Raw genomic sequence first — 11,222 nt, 5'->3', positions numbered from 1 at the left:
ATCGACATGAGCTGTTATCATAATTATAGTGATATGGTACCTACACTACAACTTGCAGCGATATGTACCACCACCATACACACTAACCATAATTCTCACTCAAACACTGAAGCCCCTTAGGAGACACACAGAGACCTGACAATGCAAAGAACTTCGCAATTGTGCTGGTGCATCTTCCTTGCTTTTCTTGCATGTTTCTCAGCAGTAGGATAGGCAAATTTTCCCAGCGCGCTGGGGCCAATGGAGGTAGTTTGCACCATCACACCTCGCAAGTTTGTAGTTTAGGTGAATGATCATTTTCATCTAGGTACAGTGATTGGCAAACAAGCACAAAGCTGTGCAATGGGGGGTTTTGATCACATGAAACAAGGAGTAACTTATAAACCAATACATGCTCCGCGCGGTGAAATCCTCTTTTGGTCACCTTCAGTCTGCCAATAAGCCACATTTGCTTAAGTTGTTTGCCAATCACTATCACAAACTCACTCAAGTCAAGTTTTGAAATAAAACAATCGTGTTTTCAAAGATTATTTATTAGAATAGTATTATCGTTTTCCGCCAACGCGCGGCGCTGCCTTCTGACTCACTTTAGCAGCTTTAGCTTTGGGTGGCGCCTTCGCTTTTGTTGGTGGTGCTGTGGTCTTCTTTGCAGCCTTGGTTGATTTCTTCTGTTCCTTAGCAGCCCTTGAAAAAAGAAATAGCACTTTAGTGTTTGACGCTAACTACTAGGTTTATTTTTCTGTTGCTTGAATACTTCAGCAAAGTTTCAATTTAGTATTTTTAAGGTGTAACCATTCTGACCGATGGTGTTGTGCCTCATGTTTGGTGTGAAGCATTTTATCAAAGCAGTAAGCACAAATCAATGATAAAATTATTAAATTGCAAAGAAAAATTCTGTAGTATTTACGATTTTTTGGGTTCCATACCTCAAAAGGAAAAACAGAACCCATATAGGATCACTTTGTTGTCTGTCTGGCGTGTCTGTCAAGAAACGAAAGGTAGAAAGGTACTTCCTGTTGACCTTTTTTTTTTTTTTTTTTTTTTTTTTTTTTTTTTTTTTTTTTTTTTTTTTTGTGTGGAGGAGGAAAATCCTCATGGATACCGTCTGGTATGCCCGACTCCACTGCAGCTGTTTCGCAGTGTCCTACGGACTAAAAACCTCCTCCACTCTTCGGTATCTCCGCTCACGACTTCCCGGAATTGCACGAAGCATTGCGTCAGGAAGGCAGCTGTTCTTTTAGGGTCTTTGTCTTTCCCATTCGTCGTCTTCGCGCGTTTTCATGATGTGTTTGATGAACTTAGCGTACTTTTCCCATTCCTCCTCGTTCTTGAGCATTCTGGAAATCAGGTTCTTGGGAGTTAATGTGTCTTCCTTTCCGTTCGCTAAGTTCCTCTCTTGATCAAACACACGGCACTCAAATATCGCATGTTGCGGAGTATCCTCTTCCCCGCAGTATGAGCACTCCTCGCTTACAGCTTTTCCAATGGCATGCAGGTACACATTGAACACTCCGTGACCAGTCAGAGCTTGCGTGGTCCATCTATCGACTTCCCCGTGTTTTCGATTTATCCACTGTTTAAGGTTGGGTATGAGTTCTCGGGTCCAAGCTCCTTTCCCTCTGCTTCTCCATTCTGCCTCCCATTCATTAAGCGTTCTTTCTCTTTCCTCTTTAGGTGTGTTGTGGTCTTCTTTAAAGTATTGCCGCGTACGTTCCAGTGCCAGCCGCTCTATGGGTATCAGGCCCGCTATTACTTGTATGGCCTCTAACGAGGTAGTTCTATAGGCGCCACATATCCTTATACCAAGTATCCTTTGTATGCGTGTGAGTTTTTGTTTGTACTTGGCCATTTTAAGTGCCTTTGCCCATATGGGTGCTCCATACAACATTACTGAATGGGCTACTGATGCCAGCAATCTCCTCTTGCTCGCCCGTGGTCCGCCCCTTCTAGGCATTAGCTGGCCTAATGCTGCAGTCAAGCGGTCTGCTTTACCCGATATTTCTTCAATATGTTTATTAAATTTCAAACTACTATCAAACCAAATGCCTAAGTATTTCAATTTTTCTCCCGGTTTGATTTCCACACCTTCTACTAAGAATGCGATGGGACCGTGTCTTTTCTTTCCGCTGAGCATGATGGCTTCGGTCTTCTCTGGGGCAAGTCTAAGTTGCTTCTGTTGCATCCAGTCGCTTATCCTATTTAGGGCAGTGTTGGCTTTTCTCATTAATATATGTTCTTTTTGGGCTGAGACTATCAATGCTAGGTCGTCTGCAAAGCCTACAAGCTGGACATCACATCCCAGATCTAATCTCAGTACCCCATCATAGAGTATATTCCACAGTGTTGGACCCAAAATGGAACCCTGTGGTACCCCACTGCTTACTTCAAACGTTCTTGTCGTTCCTTCAGCGTCTGTCACAACGATACGTCTTTGGTCCAGGTAGCTATCTATGAGTTTATACATATATTGCGGGAACTCTCTTCTTTTTATTTCTTCAAGTATAGCTTGCCAAGGCGCTGAGTTGAACGCATTCCTTACATCGAGCGCGATTAAGACGCATAGCTTTCTATTACGTTGCGTGCCTCGCTTCGCCGCTTCTGCAGTTGCAATTACCTTTTCAATGGCACCCAGCGTGGATCTTCCCTTCCTGAAACCAAACTGTGAATCCGCCAGATTGCCATGGTTTTGCAGTGTTTGTTCTATTCTGTTTAGTAATATTCCCTCAAGTAGTTTCCCATAACAATCTAGTAGACACAATGGTCTATATCCCGCAGGGTCTTCCGCAGTCTTATTCGGCTTTCGCAGCAATACCAGCTTCGCCGTTTTCCACCTGGCTGGAAATATGCCTGATTGGATTACACCAGTCATAACATGTTTTATCTTTTCAGGTATGATTTCCGTGGCTAGTTTTATTATTTCTGGTGGTATTTGGTCAGGGCCTGGTGCTTTTTTCGGCTTGATCCGATCTCGTACTGTCCTGAGTTCGTCGTCAGTGACTTCTGGCACTAATTGCGTCGGAACCACCTCTCGCTCAAACTTGTCATGCTCAGGGAAGAGTACCTTAACTATCTCCTGTATTTTCTTCATGCTAATTTGAATGGGAGGAGTGCCTTTTAGTTTCTTAGTCACGATCCTATATCCTAGTCCCCAGACATCTTGATCAACCTCTTCGCAGATAGCTTCCCACCGCTTTGCTTTAGCTTTTATTATTAATTTTTGCAGCACTGACTTAGCTACTTTATACTCCTGTCTATACATATCAGACTGTAGATCACACTCGTTTTGCTTCTTCTTTTTTTTTGTGTTTGCCCTCGTGTATTTTCTTCTGCACTCGATGCATTTTCGTCTCGCTTCTGCTATCTCGCTATTCCACCAGTATACTTCCTTCTTCTTTTTTACTTTTTTCCGTGGCATTGACGCATCGCAGGCTTTGGTAGTCGCATTTATTAAGTCTTCCAACGATTCTATTTCTTGTTGTTTTAACATCTCTGCAAATTTCTCGGTATCAAGTTTTTGGAGATTCCATTTTCCTTTTACTGGACAGATTTCAGGCTCATTCTCATGTATTTCATATGTGATATATTTATGGCCGCTCATTGTCTCCTCTTCTAGGACTTTCCAATTACTTATTCTTCCAGCGAGTTCTTGGCTGGCTATCGTTATGTCGGGTCTTGAGTTTTTAGGGCCTCTTTCGAAGGTAGGGGAGTCCCCTTTATTTAAGATGACCATATCCAGATCCGCTATCATTTCTAGCAAGTAGTTCCCTCTATGGTTACCTTTTCTGCTTCCCCATGCTTGTGAAGATGCATTAAAGTCGCCCGCCACCAATACTTGTCCACGCTGTTGTTTAAGGATGTCCCAGAGTTCGTTTACATCTCTTTTATAGTCTGTTATTTGACAGTTCGGCGAGATGTAGCAGCTAAAAACAGTAAGATTACCGAGGCACCATCCTGTTGACCTAGAATCATGAAATTTGGCAGGTCTTCTAGCAGAAGTCAAGGAAGAAATCCGAGAAACAGATTAATTCTGATTATATTACAAAAAAAATAATTAAAATGTGCTCATACACAAATAAAATTAATTAGTATTTTCAAAGATAACTTATACAAAGTTGAGTATCATATGATAGAGCTTTCCCTGTATATTCTAAAACATCTTTATTTATTTATATATGACAAGTTTTTTGTGCAAAATGTCAAAAAAATTCATGAGTACAGAACCCTCGGTGCACGAGTCTAACTCACACTTGGCTGGCGTTTACTCCTACTCAATTGAATAATGTTTTTTGTCCTGAGAATTTATATTTGTTCAAGTTTGTACAATCAGAATTATTTTGTGGGTAAGGTTTTTAGTAGTTAGGAAAGTGGCTGCTGTACTTGGCGGCCACAAGTATTGGCACAGAGTGAAATTGATTGCAATCACATTGACATGGTTGAAGTGATACAGGATACCTAAGGACTGCACAGCCCCATACGGTGTTTTTAGTAATCTATGCTTACTTGATAGCTTGATCCCTCTGAGCTTTCCTGACCTCTGGCTTCATGTTACGCTTGGCCATGATATCACTGAGGGAAGCACCAACTATGGCTCTCTGGAATTTCTGGGTCCTTCTGGTACGTTTCTTTGCCTGTTCTTCTTCTTGACCCTTCTTGAACTTGCGTCTGTAATTTTAACATAAATCAGCAAATTAATGTTGCAATTAATAAAATCTTGGATTATCTATATTGGTAGCATAATTCAGTCTTGTAAGTTTCTGCTTTAGTATCTTTATGAGTCAGCTTTAAACATAGCTTATTTAGATTTATTAATTTTTATATAAGTATCTTTTTATGCTCAGGGCCTTTTCCATGCATACGGTTGCCCTCTAAATAGCTCGTCGCCTTGCCATGCTACTAGCTCTTTCACTGCACATGGTTTACACACTGTTCTCAAAAGCATAGTTACTACCTAGTTAAATAAAAAAATAATACCTGTAGAGCACAGTCCATGTCACTTTACGGGGATTCCTTCTCATCAAATGGGCTGCTTCACATTTTGAATTTAAGAATGTGAATGACTGAAATAGGAAGACGATTTTTTAAATCATGTTAGTCAATGGTTAGTCATGTTAACTTTTTGATGAAAATAGACTATTATATTATAATACGGCATTTCGAAATACTGTTAAAATAAATAACCAATGTGCCTGAATAACAGAACTACTGTAATTGTATTGTGAACATGTTGCGTATTTAAAATTATTATTATCACTAAGTTTCAAAGGCACGTTTAATTAATTTACTGTTCACAGAACGCAAACTATTCTTTATTTTACTTAAAAAATTGCTGCATACCTTGCCATCAACCTTAACCATGGTTTTTCCATGGCCAGGATATATTTTAAATCCACTGTAGGCACAAAGTCCAATCCTGCAAATAAAACACTCATGATAAATAAAACTCACTCCACCTTAATGTTTACGAAAACACACAGTAAAAAATTGTAAGATTACTAAGATTTACTGAAATACAAAACAAACCTACTTCATTTTGACTTTTGTACGGAAAGAAAGATTTTCATAGACAAAAAAAAAAGATAGAATTTAGTGCACACTGCACAGATCACAGGCACAGATTATTTATATCATCTGTACTTAGATGAATAACCTAGAACGCGGACTTCGTCTGTGTAGCGTTTGCTGGCGCGCGTGTGGTGTCTTTTTGGAGTGTTTTTTTTTTTTTTTTGTTAAAAGTGGCCGGTTTTTTTGGTGATGGAACCATGCTGGAACTGACTGGGAAGCGCTCTAAGGGGACACCGCGCGTATGTCGGCGAGCACCAGCACAGACGAAGTCCATACTTATCTATCCATAACTTGTAAATAGCTACAAACTTGACATTGGCTAATCTTTGTAAAGCCAGATGAGAGAGAAAAAACCTAGAACGCGGACTTCGTCTGTGTTGGTGTTAGCTGATGGGCGTGCTTCCAGGGCCGTAAAATAAATTAAAAAAAAAAAATGGGCGTGCTCTGCGTTTTTTATACTAGGGATTCTATATTCTGTGGTAGCAATAAAAAAAAATTATAAATTATATCCCTGTGGGCTGTGGTGACAATATTTTTTTTTATTTACGGAAAACTTATTAAACGCTCAATGATTTGTCCAGATTTTTTAGAATTTCAGGTTTGGTTTTATTAATTTATTATGCATTTTATAGCACTATTTAAAGTTTTGATAATAGCGTTACAACTTGATGTCAGTATTTCACAAAAGTTCTAATATACGGCAATTCAATCATAACCTATAAAGTAAATTGTACCTATATGTAGACTTATTTTATCAAATTAAAACATAATATATTATGTTTTACAAAGAAAATCTTTTATCTAAGATTTAAAAATAATATCCACTATAGCAGAAGCAAAATGCATGTGGATCTTCATGAATCATCATTGTTTCAATTTTTATTTCTCTTTAATTTAGGATGTCCTGAAAAAGATGCGCGTACTTGATGACAAAATAGTTTACACTTTAAATACATCTTTACCAACAGAATCATTTAAAAGTAAAATAGACCCAACATTGGTTTGTCAAGACTTATTTCATCAGATAGAAAAAGGACACAGTGAGAGGGAAAATGTTATAAAAAACTGCATAATGTCAACTGCTGAATCTGTAAAGAAATTAAAGGCGGCAAAGGAGAGTACGCCTGATGACATAGATGTGCTGAGGAATCTTAAGTCTGAACAAAGGAAGGTAATTAATTAATAAATAAAATTTATCCTTAACCTTTATTAGGAGGGGACTCAATTGGGCCTTTCTCCATATAAAAGCATTCCACTGCTTTTTTTGCAGATAATGCCTCTAGAGCAATGACTTTTAAAAAAGAATCTAGACCTAATTAATATGTGCGGCCCCTATCATTTCCTTTTTTCCATAACATTATCTCTAATAAATCCTTCACTAGGGTGATAGATTTATTCGAGCATGAGTCTCTTCTTAAGTCTCATAATTTCTTAGAAATAATTGCACATTGAAACAGAACAAAGCTAGGAAGTATTAAGGTTTTCTAAATTGTTATAAGCCCTCCTAAAAACAATTTTAATAAATGTATTTTGACAAGTATTGATTTCTAATCTAAAACCAGGTAACCTTTTAAAAGGCGTAAAAATTTGAAAACACCCCATGTCTATTGATTGTTATTTTATTATTGGTATGATCAGAAGATGACACCAATACTCAACATTCTTGATAATGTGTAGGTATAGGCACCTATATTTGCTGAGACAAAATAAATGATGGTGCAAATTTCTGCCAATATGGTTTGAACAACTATTTATGAAAGAGATCAACCTAACTTAATACTTTATTTAAAATTTATTATTTTTATTTTTCAGTTACGCCTGCTGCAAACTGAACTCAGCGTGGAAGAAGTAATCAAAGAAAAGACAACAAAGCTATTTAAAGAAAAATGTAGAACATATTATAAACCGAATAACTTATGAAGACTGATAATGCATTTGAATGTGGTAGGGTTTGTGTATATAAATAGTTAGTCCCAGTTTTCTTTTAATTTCCATTTCCATTTATAAAAACATCTCATTATTATTAATGGATATCAGACTACAGCTGTTTATGGCACACAAATTAATTAACACAATAAAAAAATTGGTTCTTACAATTTTTGAAATTGTTAAGTAAATAAATAAGTCAATAATTTATCTTACAACTTTTCTCATTATTATTTAAAGGGAACTATGCTGTATCATTAACTAGTTACAAGCAACTACAAGTCTTGTGGACATCATTACACAATATTTTATTAAGATTATCTTCTACATTTAACAGTAGTTTTTAACAAAAAATATGACAATCTATAGGTAAATAAAATGTTTGCTGAGGTTTGCTTAAAATAATGCAATATAATTTTAAAAATGAAACTTACTATTTAAATTATTAAATTTTTTTTTTTCTAGTTAGGTGCTTAAAATATCGAGTTTTGTACATAATTTATTGTTAAAGCATTCTACATAAAACATTTTTATAAATATTTAGCATTGCTCTCAATAGGTAAAATATACTTAGGTAAAATATCGAGCGAGTTTTTATTGTTAAAGCATTCTACATAAAACATTTTTATAAATATTTAGCGTTGATCTGCCTCTTGTTTTTTCTTATAGTCATCTTCATATTTTTTATGCCAGTCTAAATTCATTTGATGAACAGATTCACCTCTCTTGGCTGCAGCTTTACCAGACAAAACTGCCCCTAAACTGGCGAGACCGGTGAGGATCATCAAAATGTTAGCTAACTTAATCCTTGCTTCACTCTTGGACCTCTCTATTAACTCGGGCCTAAAACAATTTTTTTCATTAGTTAGGTACTCAAAAGACAATTTGTTTCCTTATTATCATGTTACTAAAACTAAATATTTTGTATCAAATTACAGCAGTTAAAATATAATGTAGATAAAATTAGGAGGTTATAAGTTTAATAGCTGCATGGTTGCATAACATTTATCATGTAAAAACTACATACGACACAAATTGAGGTATATCAGCTTTGCTCTTAAACTTCTTAGTCCACACCAAAATAAACTTCTGTAATTCGCTAGGTTTATATATCGGGCCTGCAGAAGCACGGTTAGCAGACTGGGGTGCTCCAGGAGTACACATATGCCGTCTCAGCGTACATAGTGAAGATCGGATTAAAAAGTTATTCATTGCACTAATTACGACGAAATCATCCAAAACTACTATTTCAGTAGCAAAGAAAAGATCTTGAAATAACCTTGACCACACTAGTCACGCCGTACCTAGTGATTTTTTTTTTTTCTTTAAATCTGGCTTTACTCCGATTAGCCAATGTCAAGTTTGTAGTTATTTTCAAGTTATTGAATCTATACAAGTATGGACTCCGTCTGCGCCGGCGCCCGCCAACACACGCACGGCGCCCCTTAGAGTGCTTCCCAGGTTCCCAGTCAGTTCCACCACCAAAAACACCAACTAACACAAAAACCAGCCACTCTTAACAAAAAAAAAAAACACTTCAAACAAGCACAGCACGCGCGCCAGCAAACGCCATTACAGACGAAGTCCCTACCTAGTGATATTACTCTATGTTACATCTTTATTTACTTTACAAACTACTCTGTGGATTATGAAATCTATGGTAGGTATCAATTATTACATATACTCTTTGGTAGGTACTGACAGTCCGACAACATACCGACACTGGTCGCGGCATAAAGCAACAACAACAACAACAACACTCAAGTGCCAAAAGAGCCTTGTCGGACTTCCATTGCAATCCACAAACCAATAACATACGGTATGGTACAGTCCAATGCCACAGACCAGCAACCAGTCTTCAAGAATTAGTCATATTTATGCATTTAATAAAACTGTACTTGAGTTGGTGTTAGAATTTAGAACTTTTGAGCAGAAAATAAATGGTGGATCGATTGTGCATTACATTTTCTGACATTATTATTTAGCACAGTAAGTAATAAGTATAGAGTAGTTACTCGAATAAATAAGACAAAACAGACAGCAAACAGCTAATGCCAGTTTGTTCAAATGGTGTGATTTACAGTCTATTTATTTTATTCTCGCTAAGTGCTTTTATCGAGCGTTTCTGAAGCTTTTCTTTATAACATACGGACACAAGAAAACATCGATAGAGTTCTTTTTACTTGTGTATTGGTCTTTTTACAGAATAGTCCCAGGTTAACACTAGCAAAAGTATTGTTTGTTTTATTTTTCATATATGGTTTCAGCATCAAGGTAGGTAATATCAGATTATATTTGGTACAATTTCATTTTAAGACAGATTTATTGACTATATTATCAACATAATTATGTATGTATTTAACATTTTATTTTTCTACTTAATTTTCAAAACAGTATGGCATTGGAGTGTGGTGGTTGACCACATCTCAATTTTTTAAATATTAGGTAATATGTTCTAATTCAGTTTATTATCTTGATAAGAGCAAGTAATTAATTACTCATATGATGCTAAATGTACACCTATTTGATCATATCATTTGTAGTATTGTTTGGCTAATTATCTTGTGTAATTTGAAGAACCACAATGTATGAGCTACATTTAATGATTGTTGCATATCACCCAAATTGTATAACAGATTCTAGCAATCTAACAATCATATCTAGATATGAAACATACTTCCAGAGTTCAATTTTTGCACAAGCATAACAAGTAGATTTTAAACTGCTTATTTTTTTAAAGGAAGTCTCCATATCTTATTAACAGTAACCTTGAAATTGTAAAATGAAAGGCGGATTTGTAAATTATAATACTTTACAGCAAATTGAGAGAATCATATTTTGTATCATAAGAAACAATATTACAAATTGGGATGCATTTAGATTGTAATATGAGGACACTGCAGTATCACAATAAATCTGTCACATACAGATAGTGGCAAAGTTGTCAAAGATCTCAAACAGTACACACCAAAAATCTGCAACAAGATTATTGTGATCAAAAATTTGTTCTGCTGTTCTGTGTTATTTGCGTACAGTTTGATGTCTAGTATCATATTAGACCTTCACATTTAAAGATATTGTAAAGATAATTTAGTTCAATAGTACACAGTACCATTATTGCTTACAGTTTTGGGGTTTGTAAGCTGTAAAATCTCCACAGAAATCTTTTTCCTAGGAAAAAGTATCCTATTTGTTAATCCAGGGCATTGTGTATCTGACATCTGTGTATTTTTAATTCAAATCCTTTTCAACTGTTTATGCAAATTACAAAATACATACAAACAACCTTCCATCTGAAATTCTTCAGACAACTTTCTTTCTCATTCTTTCTTTTATTTTCTTTTTTTTTTGTAACCTATCATTTGTATTTTGTGGCGCAATAAAGCAAATACATACAACCATTATAGTAATGTTAAGTAAGGATGAAGCAGTGATAGCCTAGTGGTTAAGACTTCAGCCTTCTATTTTAGGGGCCTGGGGTTTGATTTTGAGCAATGCATCTTTCAGAGTTTTGTTTGTTTTAAGCAATTACATTTAGCTTTAACTGTGAAAGAAAATTAAGCATCTGCATACCTCAGAGTGCCTTCATAATGTTCTCAAAGGTGTGTGAAGTCTATCAATATGCAATTGACCAGCAAGGTGGACAGTGGTCTAAACCCTTATCATTCTAAGAGGGGACCCATGTCACACACAGTAGAGGGCCAGCAATGGGTTGAGATGGGATGATGAAGGAA

At 36.2% G+C, this 11,222-nt stretch overlaps 4 protein-coding genes and 1 long non-coding RNA gene across 7 annotated transcripts in view; 3 read left to right on the top strand and 2 right to left on the bottom strand.

Moving 5' to 3' along the window:
* Positions 1-8,801, bottom strand: part of LOC123867499 (UPF0389 protein CG9231) — a 212,597-nt gene extending 203,796 nt beyond the window's left edge. Inside the window, exons 1-3 of one of the 3 annotated variants that reach the window (XM_045909550.1) lie at positions 8,516-8,801; positions 8,116-8,331; positions 7,534-8,031 (exon numbers count right to left, since the gene is read on the bottom strand). In XM_045909550.1, coding sequence (XP_045765506.1) covers positions 8,124-8,331; positions 8,516-8,700 — 393 coding nt within the window. In that variant the 5' untranslated portion in view covers positions 8,701-8,801 and the 3' untranslated portion in view covers positions 7,534-8,031; positions 8,116-8,123. Of the gene's footprint in view, positions 1-7,533; positions 8,032-8,063; positions 8,332-8,515 lie in introns of those variants that run through there. The other 2 variants (XM_045909551.1, XM_045909548.1) reach the window with 2 other exon arrangements.
* Positions 523-5,678, bottom strand: LOC123867496 (60S ribosomal protein L24). The gene is made up of 5 exons (XM_045909545.1): positions 5,525-5,678; positions 5,335-5,410; positions 4,972-5,057; positions 4,501-4,662; positions 523-684 (listed from the first exon to the last, which is right to left on the bottom strand). The coding sequence occupies exons 1-5, from the start codon at positions 5,527-5,529 to the stop codon at positions 546-548; spliced, it is 468 nt and encodes a 155-aa protein (XP_045765501.1). The 5' UTR covers positions 5,530-5,678; the 3' UTR covers positions 523-545.
* Positions 4,802-11,222, top strand: part of LOC123867503 — a 23,154-nt gene continuing 16,733 nt past the window's right edge. The window contains exons 1-2 of the long non-coding RNA XR_006796431.1: positions 4,802-4,820; positions 8,427-8,428. This is a non-coding gene — a long non-coding RNA (uncharacterized LOC123867503). The remainder of the gene's footprint in view (positions 4,821-8,426; positions 8,429-11,222) is intronic.
* Positions 6,023-7,542, top strand: LOC123867498 (protein MIX23). Its single transcript, XM_045909547.1, has 3 exons — positions 6,023-6,160; positions 6,461-6,733; positions 7,375-7,542. The coding sequence occupies exons 1-3, from the start codon at positions 6,131-6,133 to the stop codon at positions 7,480-7,482; spliced, it is 411 nt and encodes a 136-aa protein (XP_045765503.1). The 5' UTR covers positions 6,023-6,130; the 3' UTR covers positions 7,483-7,542.
* The window catches only part of LOC123867487 (importin subunit alpha-7), a 9,714-nt gene continuing 7,812 nt past the window's right edge, over positions 9,321-11,222 (top strand). The window contains exon 1 of the mRNA XM_045909534.1: positions 9,321-9,477. The gene's annotated coding sequence lies outside the window, so the exon portion shown is untranslated. The remainder of the gene's footprint in view (positions 9,478-11,222) is intronic.

The sequence above is a fragment of the Maniola jurtina genome, chromosome 8 (assembly GCF_905333055.1).
Source record: "Maniola jurtina chromosome 8, ilManJurt1.1, whole genome shotgun sequence".
Lineage (NCBI taxonomy): Eukaryota > Metazoa > Arthropoda > Insecta > Lepidoptera > Nymphalidae > Maniola > Maniola jurtina.
The sequence above is the reverse complement of the archived record's forward strand: the minus strand, read 5'-3'. Positions and strand labels throughout refer to the sequence as shown.

Coding starts and splice junctions, on each gene's coding strand:
- LOC123867496 (XM_045909545.1), bottom strand. Junction 5,058..5,334: donor TGGTTAAGGTTGATGGCAAG/GTATGCAGCAAT, acceptor TTCCTATTTCAG/TCATTCACATTCTTAAATTC. Junction 4,663..4,971: donor ACATGGACTGTGCTCTACAG/GTATTATTTTTT, acceptor TTAAAATTACAG/ACGCAAGTTCAAGAAGGGTC.
- LOC123867498 (XM_045909547.1), top strand. CDS start 6,131: ATGATTTGTCCAGATTTTTTAGAATTTCAG. Junction 6,161..6,460: donor CAGATTTTTTAGAATTTCAG/GTTTGGTTTTAT, acceptor TCTTTAATTTAG/GATGTCCTGAAAAAGATGCG. Junction 6,734..7,374: donor TTAAGTCTGAACAAAGGAAG/GTAATTAATTAA, acceptor TTTATTTTTCAG/TTACGCCTGCTGCAAACTGA.